This window comes from Melospiza melodia, chromosome 1, assembly GCF_035770615.1.
Source record: "Melospiza melodia melodia isolate bMelMel2 chromosome 1, bMelMel2.pri, whole genome shotgun sequence".
Lineage (NCBI taxonomy): Eukaryota > Metazoa > Chordata > Aves > Passeriformes > Passerellidae > Melospiza > Melospiza melodia.
The window spans coordinates 54,882,482-54,897,948 of NC_086194.1; the positions used below are offsets into that span (position 1 = coordinate 54,882,482).

Genomic DNA, 15,467 nt, shown 5'->3' on the forward strand with positions numbered 1-15,467 from the left:
CCTGACAAGACATCCAATTATTGACTGAGTATCTCTGGGGGACTTGTGAGACTTTACCAGATGTTTATAATTGCAAATAAAGAAAGTTCCAGAGTTGGTGTCCAAAGAGAATACAATGCTTTCAGTAATCAGAAAATGTGTTTATTATTGTATGTGGCTCTGACTTATGCTAGTCTGTATCAGTGTTGATAACTGAAAATTTACATGGAAAATGACACTGTAGCTGTAGGTGTTGGCTGAGCTTGAGCATTGATAACCCAGTGTAATATTTAACTACGCCAGGAGTATAACTGCTTATGTTGTTTTCAGCCAGGAAAGGGAATTCATTTCCTTATAATATTTCTGCGTCTGTCTGATTCCATCAGTGGAGATATTTTCACTGATTTCACTAGCCACTGGGTTTGGATCATTTTCTGTAGCAGAGTAGTTGACAAGCCAAAATAATTGGGAAAAGTACTTACTGAAATTTTCCATTGCAGGAGCTTACAGAAAGAAAAAAAAAAAAAAAAAAAAAAAAAGAGAACTATGAAGAAAATAATGGGCATGTGTGGAGAAACAGTGTTTCCAGGCTCCATGGGATGATGTCTTCTATCTTCTGTTAGGTCAAAGATTGGGATGAGCACCATGGCTGTTCAGAAAACCTTCCTGGAAATGATGTTGGCACAACAGTGCATGAGCCCTAAGCAGAATAGTCAACAGCCCCTTTGCTTCTTCAAAAGTTGTTTGGTGGATGCACCAATAAATTCATCTCTAAAGAGAAAACCTCTCCTGACAAGAGCTTTCACTCTATGTCCTGCTTGGCTTTTTTCATTTGTCACGTTTCTGAAATGTGGCTTATCAAGAAATGGAGTAAAATCTCATACTTTCCACTTCAAGGATGGAATTCTACAAAATTCTGTTAAATACCTTAATGACGGTGGTAGTATTCTGTTAGAAACAAGCAGTGAAAGTGCCCCTTAAGTTACATCCTCAGAGTTTTAGATATTTTTTGGCGACTGTTCTTCAAAGCCTATTTTAATAATTCAGTAGCCTCTCTTGAAAGTTTATATTTAAAGATGAATTCTCACAAGTTCATTGTGTTTGGCAAACTATTCTGAAAAGAAAGCAGTAACAGAAATTGGTGAGGTGAACCTCTGCATTGCCTGGAATAGTCTTTCTCCCCAGGGGGTGTTGGGTTTTCCAAGGAAGATCTATCTATCTATCACCAGCAGGCTTTCCTCAGCCCTCCCCCCGTACTTCAGCCTTCTCCATGGCTGTGTGATTGGGAATATTGCTTCATATTCTCAGATGGCTTCAATACACAGATAGCAACAAAGAAGTAGGGAAAGGCTTAGGACATAAAATTGTTGAAGAGCCCTACAGTTACACAGAGGATGGCAAAGGGGATGTGGGGGGAGAAGGAAATGGGAGTAGTTTGCTTACTTTGGCACAGAGTTCCCAGGAGGATATCTCCTTACACTGCAGTGTTTTAATAGAAAAGAGATTTTTCTTTGGATCCATCAGGAATTAGCTAACAGTTCGATTCTGCTAGGAAGTAGTCGAGGCTTTCAGTATAGATTTGGTTTTGGTAATAGTTCCATCAATCGTAAACAAGCATTCTGATTATCTAGTAACTACGAGAGATTTAGGGAGATCCCTTGTTAATATATTTTTTTCCCCTTGGATGTTTTGGTTTTTTTTTTCTTAGTCCCTGCAGTTGACAAACAAGGTTAAGGGATTCACTGATGTGGAAAATATTGAAATCACTGTAGGTTTTTTGTTCTTTCTCACTGTCTTAGACTGTATTTCAGAGACTTCTTGTCCTCATATTCCCTTAGTTTTAGACAAGCTTTTGAGATCTTTGGTTTTTGTAGATAAGGTCTGCCTTCCTGCAGACAAGATAAAAGTTAATGTTGTTATTGTTCTGTGTCCTAGACCTTGTCACTCCCCTGAGCCTTCCCCCCTTCCTTTTCTTCTAACCAACATAATCTCCCATTTTTCATTTGGAGAATGACAGATTCAAGAGTGTTACAGGATATGCAATGGAGCAATAGTTCCCACCAGAATTTTGTTGCTAATATTGGTGAACTAAACCTCTTTGGTGTGAATATTAGTAAATTTTCAGGAAATGAAACTTTCGATGTTATAAATATAGAGTATGCTTCTTCATTGCAGGCAGTGGTGAACATCTTTTTCTTTAACTCCTACAGCTGCATTTTCAGTTTAGACTTTTGTGTTATTGTGCTTTGTTCCTTGGCTATATGTAAATACATATGTGTGTACTTCTGTCTTTTTATGGGTAGATCATGGTACAGCACTAGAATTTGGGTTTCAAGATGCTTTTTCCTGTGTTGTATCAATGAAATTTTGCAAATATGCAAAATATTTGTGAGTCAGTGCAACACTGCAGCATTTGGAACAAGAAAAGTGCGTGGGTTCAGTTTCTTTTTAAAGACAGTTCCTCAGTACAAGAGATCTCTGGGTATGAGTGTTTTGAAGTTAAAAGAGGTGGGACACAACATATGATAGAGTTGTGCTCAACTGTTGCTGAGGATTTGGGATGCTTTTCAAAGCCAGTTCCTCATCCTACATGGAGCAAGGTTTGTGTTTTGTGAGGATCTTAGCTTAGTTATGACAATAACTGAGGTGGTTTCTGTTTGCAAATCAGTATTTTACACTTGGATACCTCTGCCATGGTGGAAATAATACAAACATAATAATGGTAGTCCATACTCCAGTAAGCTAACCATGTATACAACCAAGTATACAACCGTGGGTTGATTGATCATGTTGCTGTACATTGGAGCTTTACATGCTTGTTTATGTGAATGGCATGCAGATGAAACATGAATAAATGAAAAGTATGCACATTTAGGAGACAGTTTTTTTTTATTACAATGCAACTTTGTACATGCAATTTGCCTTAGTATGGAGAACAGGCAAATTGCATGTACAAAGTTGCATTGTAATAAATCTGTACATAATCATTGTACAGATCCAGACTGATAGTCATGTAGCAGAAAAGACCTTTAGGTGTTTTTCTTCTTTCAGTGTGTATATATATATATATATGCATATGCATGGTATCACATCCCTCTGAGGGAATCTGCAAGGAGTTCTTTTGGAAATGGATGATTAGGAACTAAATTAAGCCAAACAAGGCAAACGTTGTTTCTGAGAACTGTTTATTAGTGATGAAAAAAAAAAAAAAAGTAAAAGAAAAAGGAGTTGCCCAAACGAAAGAGGGCTGAAAAAGGCAGAAAAGAAGGAAGGAAAATGGAAAAGGAGGGGAAAGGGCAGGGAGAGAGGGGGGAGAGGAGACAGAGAGGAAAGGAGGGCGTTGCCACCTGCGGGTCCGGGGAAGTGCCGCCGGTGTTCGGGCGGCGGGCTGTGCAGGCCTGGCTCCGAGCGAGCCGACGCGACTCTCGGGGAGGCTCCACAGACACGCGGGGCAGGCGCTCCGACCGGAGGCTCGGGACCCTGGACAGGGTCGGGGCGAGCATCGCAGTGCCGGGCTCGGTTGGAGCAGCCGGGTTGAACGCAAGTAGCTCAGGCGAGGACACGCGGGCCAAGCGGCACTGTGGTGGTCAGGGACAGGCGCGAAGGCAGAAGAGCCAAAAGGCAGACTGGGGTCAGGGCAAAGGAGGGAGCGAGCAGGGCAGCAAGGGCACAGCAGCGAGCAGTGGCGAGCCCCTGAGCAGGCTGAAGCCAAAGGTAAAAAGCAAGACTCAAAAGCCCCTGGCCAAAAGGCAAGTCCCCAGAAAGACACAAAGCATAAAACCCAAAAGCCCCTCAAAGCAAAAAGCATAGTCTCCAAAGGCCCCCACTGCTCGTGGTGAAATTACTTTTTGTGCTCTCTGGCTCTTTCCTAAGCCTGCCTGTTGGCTGGAGACCATTGGCCCAGTCTAACCTTCCATGGCAGTCCATTGGTGGTGACCTTTCATCGTCTGATTGGAGAAGCCTCTCTGGGGAGTTCCGTGTCTCCTACTGACTGTCCCTTGGGAGGAGGTGAAGTCCCATGTTGCCAGGTGAAATCCTCCCAGAGACAAGGCTTACCTCCTGCATGTGGCAGTTGTGCAACCCCTTCCCCATGTGTCCCTGGCAATCAGTGTTGAGATAAAGCTAAATTGGTTCCTCGCACACAGATAAATAATTATGTGTAAATTAATTTAGGAAAAGTTTATGAAAAGTCTTTTTAAAGAATGGGTGAAAACACTGATTAAGGAGATTGTAGAAGTGATGGGAACTTCTTGAAGTAAAATGAGCTTTGCTGTAAGTATGATTGAACACTGCTTTGCTTTTCACACTCCTAATGTGCATGTGGTTTGCCTGCAAACCATGGCTAAAAGGCATGAAGTCACAGACAACTATTAAAATGTTTAGATTCCTAGCTTGTAAATATTGCATTTCTCACAGAATTGGAGTGAAATCCAGTCTTATGTTTCATGTTCATCCAGTTCAAATCCATTGGGATGCAGTATTTGTGAAAGAATCAATTATCCATTTGTTAGTCGGGGGAGCTTTACAAATTATACATTAGCAGATTGATTTCTCAGGTTCACCATTGGGCGACTGATTGTATAAGGTGGGTTGATGATGAGTGTCAGGGGAGAAGGAGTTGCCACAAAGAACACAATTAAAAGAAGCTTTCTGAGTGGCCATGAATTTACTCCTAATTGAAGAGCTGACTTAATCCATAGTAAGAGCATTTATTTCAAGCATTTTACATTAGGTAATTGATTATCACATGAGGTACATTTGCTGCTAGATATTTGATTTTCCTTTCCTTTAAATTTAGGATTTTGCAAAAGTCTGCATTTAGATCTTTATGTGCAAGGTGTCTACTAGCTTTCTCTCCTACTACCTAAACTTCTCTTTCGTCCATTAAGGTAATGGTTTTTTTTGTTCTATAGTGTCAGCTTGACATTATTGATTTTGAACAGTCAGACTGACTTATGTTGTCCAGAATTCCAAACATGTCTCCATCAGAAAGAAAACTGAAGCTAATGGAAATTCAGCTGAAGGTATTTCTTCCTTTGCTGGTGCTTCAAAAGTTTATGAAATTCTGAAGCTATTCCCAGGTAAATAATTTCCATTCCTAACCAACTGGACCAAACTTATTGCTGAACTTGAATTATGATGCTTGAGAAATTAAATGTGTATTATTATCTCTTATACAGTACTGGAAGTATGATTGTGATCACAAAGTTGTTGTGTATTTTTACTTGATTGGCCTAATGGTAGGGGTCCTGATTAGGTGCAAAAAAGATTATCCAATGTAGTGCTAATAAAATAAATAGTACATTTTCAACATTTTATATACAGTGCCTCTGGTTTTATGACATGAGGCTTAAGATTAGATCATCTCTCTTACGTGTTCTAAATTTTAGATTCTTTTGCATGTTACAGGTTTTTTCCAATGCACATTTCAAATACCTTTACAACAGTCAAGTGACCAAATTACAGTGTGTATCATGGTTCCAACTGTGTTAAATAATCAGTGCTTCAAATTATGATGAGTTAGTGACGACTTTTGTCTTCTCTAACCTTGAGTGATTCTTCATCTTTTGTAGATATGTAAAGGTAGATTGGGCAGGAGGGGTATTTATTCCTTTACTGTAAAATCCAAAGCCTGTTTTCTTTTGTCAGACAAATACATTCATCAGTGTGTTAGCTGGACAAAGCTTTAAAAAAAACACAAGGGAAAGGCAGTTGTAACTTTATGCCTGAGTTTATAACATTTATTTAAAAAAAGAAAAATAAGAGCAAGGTGGGAGGGGGTGACCCACAATATTATATGTTTTCCTCCTTTCTGAAATATCAAAATTATCCACAGGGTATTGGATGCAATTGAACACAATTAATTTTGATGCAATTTAATTTAATTAATTTAATACAATTAAATTTGAAATAGTAAGTAGCTTTGCTGACTGGCACAAAAGTATATTTAAACAAATGATGGTTATGAAAAGAAGAACTGGAACTGATTCTGGAAGAAACACTTTAGATAATATATGTACCAATTTTATCTGTGGTCTTTTCTTACTTATTTCCTGAATAGATTGAGATCTTGATTTTCAAACAGCTTTCCAGTGGAACATAATTCTGAAAATCATAGGTTTGACTGTTATTTAACTCTGAACAAGAAGAGTCTGGTATTAGAGTTCTTCCTGAAACTTTATTTTAAAATGTATGTAATATTCAGCCTGGACTATCAGCACTTTCTGAGCTCCACAGAAAGTTCTGACTTGTAATGTCAGCAGACAGGCTTATAGTTAATGTGCTAGTTTGACTTGAGTACAGAAAAAAATTTACTCTGTGTTTGCTTTACCTTGTGTATATCATTTCCTGTCAACACTTAGCTAGAGGGTTGTGTAAATGAGCAGGTCTCTTTTAGTTGAGTTCAGTTGTTTTCCCTGATTGTCATCTGTGTATGGTGGAGACAAAGAGGAAAAAATAATAGGAGAAAGAAAAAGTTAATAGCAACTGATGAAGGTGTTGGGCATGCAGAAGGCTTGTACCAAATTGCTACTTAAAATATATATGCTGTTATGAAATACTGTATCATTGAATTTCTGTTTAGAAACAGAACAAGTCTGGAAGTATTGTGCACTATTTTGAATGTTAGAAAAGTGCAAATACTCTGGAATCACTCTTTTTTTCCACTGACAGCATTCTAGAATCTTCGAATCACAGAATGTTAAGTGCTTAGAATGTAAAGATTACATAGTCCTAATCTTCCCTGCCATGGGCAGGGACACCTGCCCCTAGACGAAGTTGCTCAAGGCCTTATTCGGCCTAGCTTTGAACAGCATCAGGGTTGGAATATCCACAACCTCTCTGGGCAACCTGTTCAGTGTCTCACCACACTCACAGTATATAATTTCTTCCTAATATGTAGCCCAAATTTTCCCTTTTTCATTTGTACTCGTTACTCCTTGTCTTATCATTGCAGTTCCTGATGAAGAGTCCCTCTCCAGACTTTCTTGTAGGTCCCTTTCAGGTACTGGAAGTTGGGGTCTCATTCTTTTCTCCAGGCTGTACAGCCTCAGCTTTCTCAGCCTGTCTTCATAAAAGAGGTACTTCAGTCCTCTTACAAACTCCATGACCCTCCTCTGGACTTGCTCCAACAGTTTCATGTCCTCCTGATGTTGGAGACACCAGAACTGAATGCAGCGCTCCAGTTAGGATCTCACATGAGCAGAGTAGAGGGGCAGAATCATCTCCTTTGACCTGCTGGCATTCCTTGTGATGCAGCCCAGGATTCAATTGTGTTTTTAAGCTATGAGCACACACAACTGGCTCGTGTGGAGTTTTTCCTCACCTGTCAGCCCCAGGTCTTTCTTAGCAGGGTTGCTCTCAACCACTTCTCTGTCCAAGCCATTGGTGTGTCTGGGATTGCAGTGACCCAGGTGTTGTGTCGGCAATTAAGAGGGACAGGGACTCCATGAAATAGTCAAAGAATCCAAATTTATTGTGAAGTACAACTGCTTATATACTTATTCTAGGAGGACTAATAATGTTTTACTGCCAGGATTGGGTTAATCATCACATAAACAAACTTATGCATTTTACAACATCTCTTGCATTTTACATCTCTTGCTTGAAGAGTTTGATGTTATTTTCTTTTTCTGGTAAGTCTGTCTGATTTAATCTTCTTGCAATCTTGATTCTATCCTCAAAGTTCTGTTTGCTATTACCAAGGCATCCATCCTCATTGAGGATCTCAGCCTCCTCTTCGTCCAGGGTAGCCTGGTCTCCTGTTTTCTTCCCACATCTTTTCTATCCCTAGTATCTCTTTTGCTTGCCACATTCCTGTAGAAGCCCTTCCTGTTATCCTTAGTATCCTGCAGGAGAGGTTTTGCCTTACTGAGCACTGTTAATTACCTGAATAGGATCATACATTTAATCTCCAAAGTATTGCCACATGACTTTCTCATTACAACAGATAAATTCCATCATCCTGATCCTAGTCTTCAGTGTTTATGTGAAGATAGCTTATGTAGTCCATTTTACCTATATTTTACATGTCATTTTTTCAGAATCAAACTTCTTCAAAGCCATTTGACTGGAAAATAGGAATAGTGTGGACTGTAGGATTGAACCGTCAGCTCCTCTGGTGTGTCCTGGTTTGTGTCATTTTGTCTTAGGTTTTGTTGCAGTAGTGTCTCCAACAAGGCCCATCACATTGGAGTGCTGCCAGATCTGCTGTTGCTGTGATGCCAGTCTGATGGTGGATGTAGGTGCTGGAGTTATGAGAACATGACTAGTTGAACGCTGTACCTTAGTGTATGACCCTGTGCCAAGACTGTACTACTGAAGACAGATGTTTTGTCTTTGCAATTGCAAAATAACAAATGAAGGGAAGAAACTTAGTGGGAAAGTTGTGGCAATGGCAACTTAGATGCAGCCCAGAACAAAAAAAACCATATCACTTCCATGATAAACTCAGTTAAACTTGCTATGCTTCTCCTCTCAGAAGGCCAGAGGTGTTCCTGGTAGTAGAGGGAATGGTGCAGAAATGCTTTTTCCCAATGGCCACCCCTAGATAGAGGCAAAGTCTTCTCTTGCACCTTGATGAGCAAAACAGAAATTTAGAAAGGCATTTTTCAAGGCAAGACAGGAATGAAAGTACATGCTGTTTATGAAGATTCTAGAAAGTTGCACTGACAACTGATACAGGATGCCTTACTCAGCATCCTCCAGTCTTGGAATTAGCCAATTCTGTGTGCAATATCTGAGAATAGAGCTTTTACAAGGATGTTGGCCACACAATCAGGTTGATGGGCTTGAGCTGTACTCCTCTGCTGATACCCCCTAAATGTGACAGAAGGAACACAGCTGTGGAATGTGCTCCAGCTGCCTGCCCTGCTAGTCATGCACTGGTGTCTGACCTTGAAATGTAGCAACTCAGCATAACCAGTCTGTGGCAAACAAAAATACTTCTGGAGCACATAAGTCAAGGAAAATTGGTTTAAATTCCCAGTGAACTACTTTGTAAACAACACTCTGTAGAAAGACCACTTTGTAATAGGCAGTAATTTCAATATTTCCAGGTGCCATTTTGTGGCGAGACCAGGAATTGTATGTTTTGTACACAAGAAAGCAGGAAAGCAAAAAGGCAGTGTAACTTTCCCAACTCATCAGACAACTATGGCAGTGCAGTGTTCAGTTGTTCAATCAACCTTGATTTTAAAAAAGCTTCTAAAAAATATAATTTGGGCATATGATATTTTCAGAGAGGATGGGAGAAAAGCTTCCCTTTCTCTGAGTTGGAATTTGTTGTGTGTGTGATAGATTATGGGGGGAATAACTTTCCAGAGGGTGTGAAAACACCTCAGTTCATCTGCTGTAGAATAGCCCACGTGGAGAGTGTGTTTTTATATACTTATTATATACTTTTAATGCAATTCCATCTGCCATAGCATATGTAAGGACCTGTGATACTTCAGACACAGTTGTGTAGCATCTAATGTGATCCCACAACTCCAGTGCTCTTCCAGTGACACTTTGTTTTTACACAAACGTATGATGGATTTCTTTTATCATGCTCAGAACCACAGGAGTAGTCTAAGTTGTGGTTAATTCCATTCTATTTTTTATGAGAATAAGAAAACTGGTTCTTAAAAGTGTAAGAGACTTTCCTGTGGGAAGATCCTTCAGTGATTCTTGAAATGATGAGCTATTTGTTACAGAGGGTGAAATCAGGATCATGGTGCATAAGAAGTTTCTGGTGCCTGAATATAATTGACTTGGTTTTTGTATGCAAGAGGATATGCATCAGGTTATCCAAATGATGTTATGAGTTAGCCCTCCATACCTCAGGTATGAGTAGCTGTTTAAGCTAAGTAAACAGTAGCAGATACTGTCTAACCCTGTAGGTTAGAACCAAAAGTGTATTTGGATAGGGAAGGGAAGATTTATTAAATTGGGATGGTTTTCAGGCTTTTCTCCGTATTTCTCTAAGAACAAGTAAATCTGTGTTGCCCTTCAATACCTTCTAATACTTCTGAGAACAGTATTAGAGCCAAAAATGAATGTAAGAGAAGGAATTTGAAAAAACAAATAATTACAGCCCTAGCCATCAGACCAAAATAGAAAGTCTCCAGTTGCCCTGATGTGTCTGTAGTCACTGCATTTTATCCAGTGTTTTGATAGCAAGAACTAATAGCCAGTGGTGCATAGGCACAGATGCTTATGGTCTGGGAGCCTGGCACTTCATGGGAGTTCCAGAGCCCTGAGGCAGGTAACTGCAAAAGGAAAGTCAGAATTTTGGAGTGGGGCAGAAGGCTGGAAAGAAGTCTTTTGGCTTTGTCATAGAAATACCTATTCCGTAAGGATTTTTTGATTCATGCAACTAAACACTACTCAGTCGTTCACACGTAAATCTTTCAAAGTGCAAGGAATGTTAAAGCATGTCCTTGGTGATGTAACTTTAAAAGTATCTTTTCCTTGTTTTCTTTCTCTAGAGCCCAGTGAAGATAAATCAGATCAGCCTGGATGAAAGTGGAGAGCACATGGGTGTTTGCTCAGAAGATGGGAAGGTACAACAAATCTCTTTATATATTTGTTGAGGTAGCAGGTAGTCCTAGTATTATACTAGGATAATTGTGATAACCTGTGGAGTTGATTCCTGCATTGAGCACCACTACTTTGACCATACATTTTGAGAACTGAACTCACCTTTGAATACTCAAAATTAAAGTCAAATATATTTTGCACAAATATGCTGTAAGAAAAGTAATTACAAGAATGTCAATAATGTAACTGCTATTAAGCTGATTAACAGCTGTGACAGGAGGTCATGTCAACTTAATCATTACTGCTGTGCCAGTTATACTTCAGTGACTACTCTGCTGTTCCTGCAAGACAGTATTTTAATGCCTTTCTGCTATAAATCCACAAAATTGGATTTTGTGGACATGATTTCTGTGGGCTGGTGGTTTTCATTTTCACACACTTTATGAATGTTTCTCTTGAATTACAGAATATTTTGATAAACAATCATAGTTTATCAGAAGAACAAAGTGTCTTACAACAGCCACATTAAATAAATGTAAAATCAATATATGTACAGTTTCTTAAAAAACCTGCTTCCTTGACTGAGGACATATATCATTTGTGTAGTGTATAAGTAGCAATTATCAGTGCTTCTCTGGAATGTTGAGCTGTGACATTTAGTGGTTTTGGTGATTGATTTTCCAGTTATAAGAATGTCTTTTTGTTTTTTCAGTGGATGACAGTATTTTCTAATGTTGGTTTGCAATGATAAAATTCTAGTGCACAGTGTGTATTTAAGCTTATTTTTAATATAGCGCCCATATACAAATGCAGTGCATTAAAAGTAATCTAAATAATTTCTCAATATCCAACTTACTTCTCAGGAGAACATTTCTTACATAGTAGACTTGGGGGAGGAGGAGTGTTGGTAATCCTAATGTTGCATTCAGTTGAAGTTCTTTAAATTAAAGTACAGCTGGAATTTTCAATGGGAAAAAGGGGAAAGATCCACTTTAGACTGTGTGCGTTTGGGTTTTTTCATTCCAAATAGAGCTTTTTGTCCCTCAACAGGCAGGCAGCCAGTTTGTGTATCCAGGCCTTTTGTTTCTGAGAGATATCTTATGTCAGTACCTTGGCACAGTAATTAGGATACTAGTGCCTATCAAAGTGGTTATAGAATTTTACATCCTGGGTGAAACCCCACAAGAGTATCCTGTTTGTCTAAGCAAGATAAGGCAAGGGTCAGTAATTGTGCAAGCTAATAAAAATGTTGAGCTAGCATTGTTGGTTTAGTTTTTCCTATGGTGTTGGGGAGCAAGCACTTAATGTGAGGGCTCCTCAAATATGGCTGTGGATGACTGTCAGTAATCCACTATGCTGCGGTGAGACTGCAAGCCATACACATTTTTTTTGTATACTAAGCTAATATTAAATACACTTATTTCATTTCAGATATACTGAAAAACCTATAATCACTACTCTGGTGTGGTTCTATTTGAAAAGACTTCAATACTTTAAATGGTGACTCTGTCTTCATTTAGTGAAATAGCAGTTGTGGATCCCATGTATGACATTCATACTATACAAGGCAGTCTAAAATACAGTGCCACAGCCACAGGAATGTAGTATCACAGGTACCATGTTCAGCATTGCATTCATAGAGTCCAGGAACACTGATGCTTCACCATATTCTACACTTGTGAAAAACTCATCTGGAGATTTGAAAGATATGGGTATTTTAGAAGTTAGATTTTCCACATGATCCAGAAAGGCTCGTGTCTGTGAAATAATCCACCCCTAAAATTGATCAAAATAAATTGTTTTATGTTGTGCTGCTGTATAAGAAAATGGCAGATTTCCAGCCAGATAATGTAGCACTTACAGATTCTGGTCATAAAAAAGTGTAACTTTTGTTCCTTATAGCTCTTACCTTACTAAAGTGGGAGTGTTGATATTATGAGCAGTTAAAATACTTGTACAAGTAGTTACAAAGTCTTTATTAACTTGATTAAATATGTAAAAGTGGTGACAACCTTTTTAAAAAAAAAACAAGGGGGGAGAAACAGTAAAGCAGTACAGTAAAACAGTTTGGTTTTCTTAAATCAGTTTTAAACAAAAAAGCAGATGTAAAGAAGAAGCCTGGGAATTTTGAGTCAGCTGCAAGTATATTCTACCAATTAATGAAGATATGTTCTCTTTTGCTATAAGTAGAGTGCATTTTCACATATCAAAATGGATCCAATATGATAGAGATGGAAGTCATTTATTTTCTTGCAGAAAGGCCTTATGATGAGAACCTCCTCCTCATATCTGTTCTGCTGGTATATTTTATTTTACTACTTTTTTTTCTGACTCTCAAACTAGATTTGATCTAGCCGTATAGATTGGGGGGAGAGCACAGAAGAACAGTACAATTTTCTAACCTTCTTGACAGTCAGCATCTAGACCCAATGTCAAAACCTGTCCCATGTATGTCATGCATGTCCAACAAATGCTTTGGGAGCCACTTGCAGCTTTTCTGTACTGCACATTTGGTTCTTTGAAAACCTTCCTTTCTAATGAAGTCAGCTGCAGCTGATCGCCACTGGCATGGAAAGGAGCAGAAACCATAACCAACACCAGCCTTCTAGTCTAGCTGCTGGGTATTGAAATGTTAGGGTATAAGAGAATTTTGGTGCTCAGATAAATAGAACAGGGAGCAGGCTGGCATCCTCAGAATTGTAGAGATTTTTAAATTCTTTTTTTTCTATTAGTTTTGTATGTAGTTAGTGGTGTACTATCTTGAAAAACCTGGATGTGACTCCCGATTTTGCTAAAGCTTCCATGACATTACATAAGAGTGTAATTGGCACTCTTATTCTGGCCTGTAACTTTCTTATATGAAGAAATAGAAATTATATTGAAAACTCACGTGCTTACGTGTTTTAGTGTCATCTCTAATGCCTGTAACAACATTGATGTTAAGGATATCCATGAATTACATTGATGATTTTTCAAGAAACGTGACTTGATTTCCTGCCTTTTGGTCACTGAAGGTTGCTTACTTTTTCCACATGTGGAAGCAAAGAAGCAGCTAAGTCTGGATGCACTGAAGTGGTGGGTTCTAGATATTTAAAAGCAGACAGGACTAGCAAAATATAGTGGAATCATAAAATCCTTTTTCCAGCTGCCTAAGAGCATCGTGAACAGAGTGGGCATGGAAAGTGGAAATAGATAAATCCAATATAGGTTTGTAATAGCAAAAGAATCACTTTCTTTCTGAAGAATATGAGACATTAAGAAGTAATAAACTGTTAGATGATGTCCCTAGAGTAAACATGATAGTATTTTTTGTGGAATTGTTTTTTTCCTCTTAGCTCACTCCATGTTGTTGTAATACTCCAAAAGAAATATATTGCTGTATTCAGTGATATATTAGGAAAACGTTGAAGGCCCTGTTGCTAATTTTGATTAATTACTTTTAATTTGAGACAGGTGTTTTGTAATTTTTGAGGATTCTGCTTTCACAGAATTTGTAGTGTTATGTTTTAACTGTGTATTTTCTTTTTTTTTCTCCTTTCATTTTCTGTCTTATTTTCTCTTTCCTCTGTTTCTTACTTTGTGTAGGCTATAGTACTGAATATGATGTGCCAACTGATGAAAACAAAAACCCAGAAAGCAAAATCCTCTAGACATCAGCCCAAAGGTTTTCTAGGCTTACAGCCAGGTCCAATTCAAATACAACCCTTTGGCTGGCTTACATAATCACAGCTTTGTGATACATCTCACAGTCTCCAAATATTGATTTTTCTAATCCATTGGAGCAGTAGCTCAGCCCTACACAGTGCATGCAGAAGTATTTTTAAAGTGTGTTGTTAGAGGCAGTATATTCACTAATGAGTAATGGACTGAGCTGATAATGCTTAGGAGATGTATCCAGGAGACAAGCTTGAAAGGAAAATGAGGTGCAGGGAGATGTTTTTAACTTCACGAGCCTGCTGAACTTTGAGCCACTCTAAGGATGTCCCAGTTCCTTGCAGATGGCTTAGTTCCTCTTGTAGTTTCCCTGAAGTTTAATATATTTACTTTGTCTTCTTGACCGTCTGCAGGAATTTTGGGTGTTCTTGGGCCCTGAATTGATCTCTTTTGAGCAATTAAGCCTCACATTTTGTGGCCCATTACTGATATTTACTGACTTTATTCTTCAGGTCTCTCTAAAGGGATTTATATTTTCTCATTACTGTTATTTTTTTATTTTTCTCTCTGAAGGAATCACGATGGGAAGAAAGAAATAAGGTTGAAAGATTTTTTAGAACTTTAGAGTCCAATGCTGAACATGCAGAGCAGAATTACTGAAGGGATTACCTTTTCCAGAAAATTTTCCAGAAAATAATGAGAGCCTATCTGAGAGCATTCTTAAGTAGATTTTCTGTCAGATACATTTCCTCACTGATCACTCCATGGGATGCTCTTTTTTTCTCCCTTCCTCCAGTGGTGTTCATCCCTCCTTGGATGAGTTTGTTTCAAGAATTTTTGACAGTGGGTGGAAACCTCTCAAAAACATAATGAAAGAACAAACCATTTATTATTCTTCCTGGAAAACATAGTTAGTAAATCAGTTACTAATTTCTGGCCATAAGTCATCAGCCCCATTTTATTCCTAAATTCTGCAGGAACTAGACAGTTAACTGTCTCATCTGAGAGTAAGGAAAGGGAATATTTTCTATTGAATGGGGAGACATGAATCCAAAAGAGGGCTGTACTTAAAATAATCTGGAGGTACCTTATTCTGTAGTCATATCATCTAATAGCATTTCATTAACACTTGATATCTCTGTACTTGTTCTGAATTAAAAGGAAGGAAACATTTTAAAAATCTGTTCATTCTCTTGACAGTAGAAACTTTTTTTAAAATTCAGTGTTGATGCTTCTTCGATGGATTAATTCTGATAAATATGATTGCTTTTGGTTGCAACTCCTTTGCTGACTCTTAAATGTACTGATACCTC

General features: G+C 38.5%; 1 protein-coding gene across 3 annotated transcripts in view; it reads left to right on the plus strand.

Annotated features, from left to right (window-relative positions):
* The window catches only part of VPS41 (VPS41 subunit of HOPS complex), a 107,135-nt gene that overhangs the window by 32,237 nt on the left and 59,431 nt on the right, over nucleotides 1-15,467 (plus strand). For 2 of the 3 annotated variants that reach the window (XM_063158417.1, XM_063158410.1), the window contains one exon: nucleotides 10,449-10,523. In XM_063158417.1, the coding sequence (XP_063014487.1) occupies nucleotides 10,449-10,523 (75 nt within the window). Of the gene's footprint in view, nucleotides 1-5,041; nucleotides 5,061-10,448; nucleotides 10,524-15,467 lie in introns of those variants that run through there. The other variant, XM_063158426.1, reaches the window with a different exon arrangement.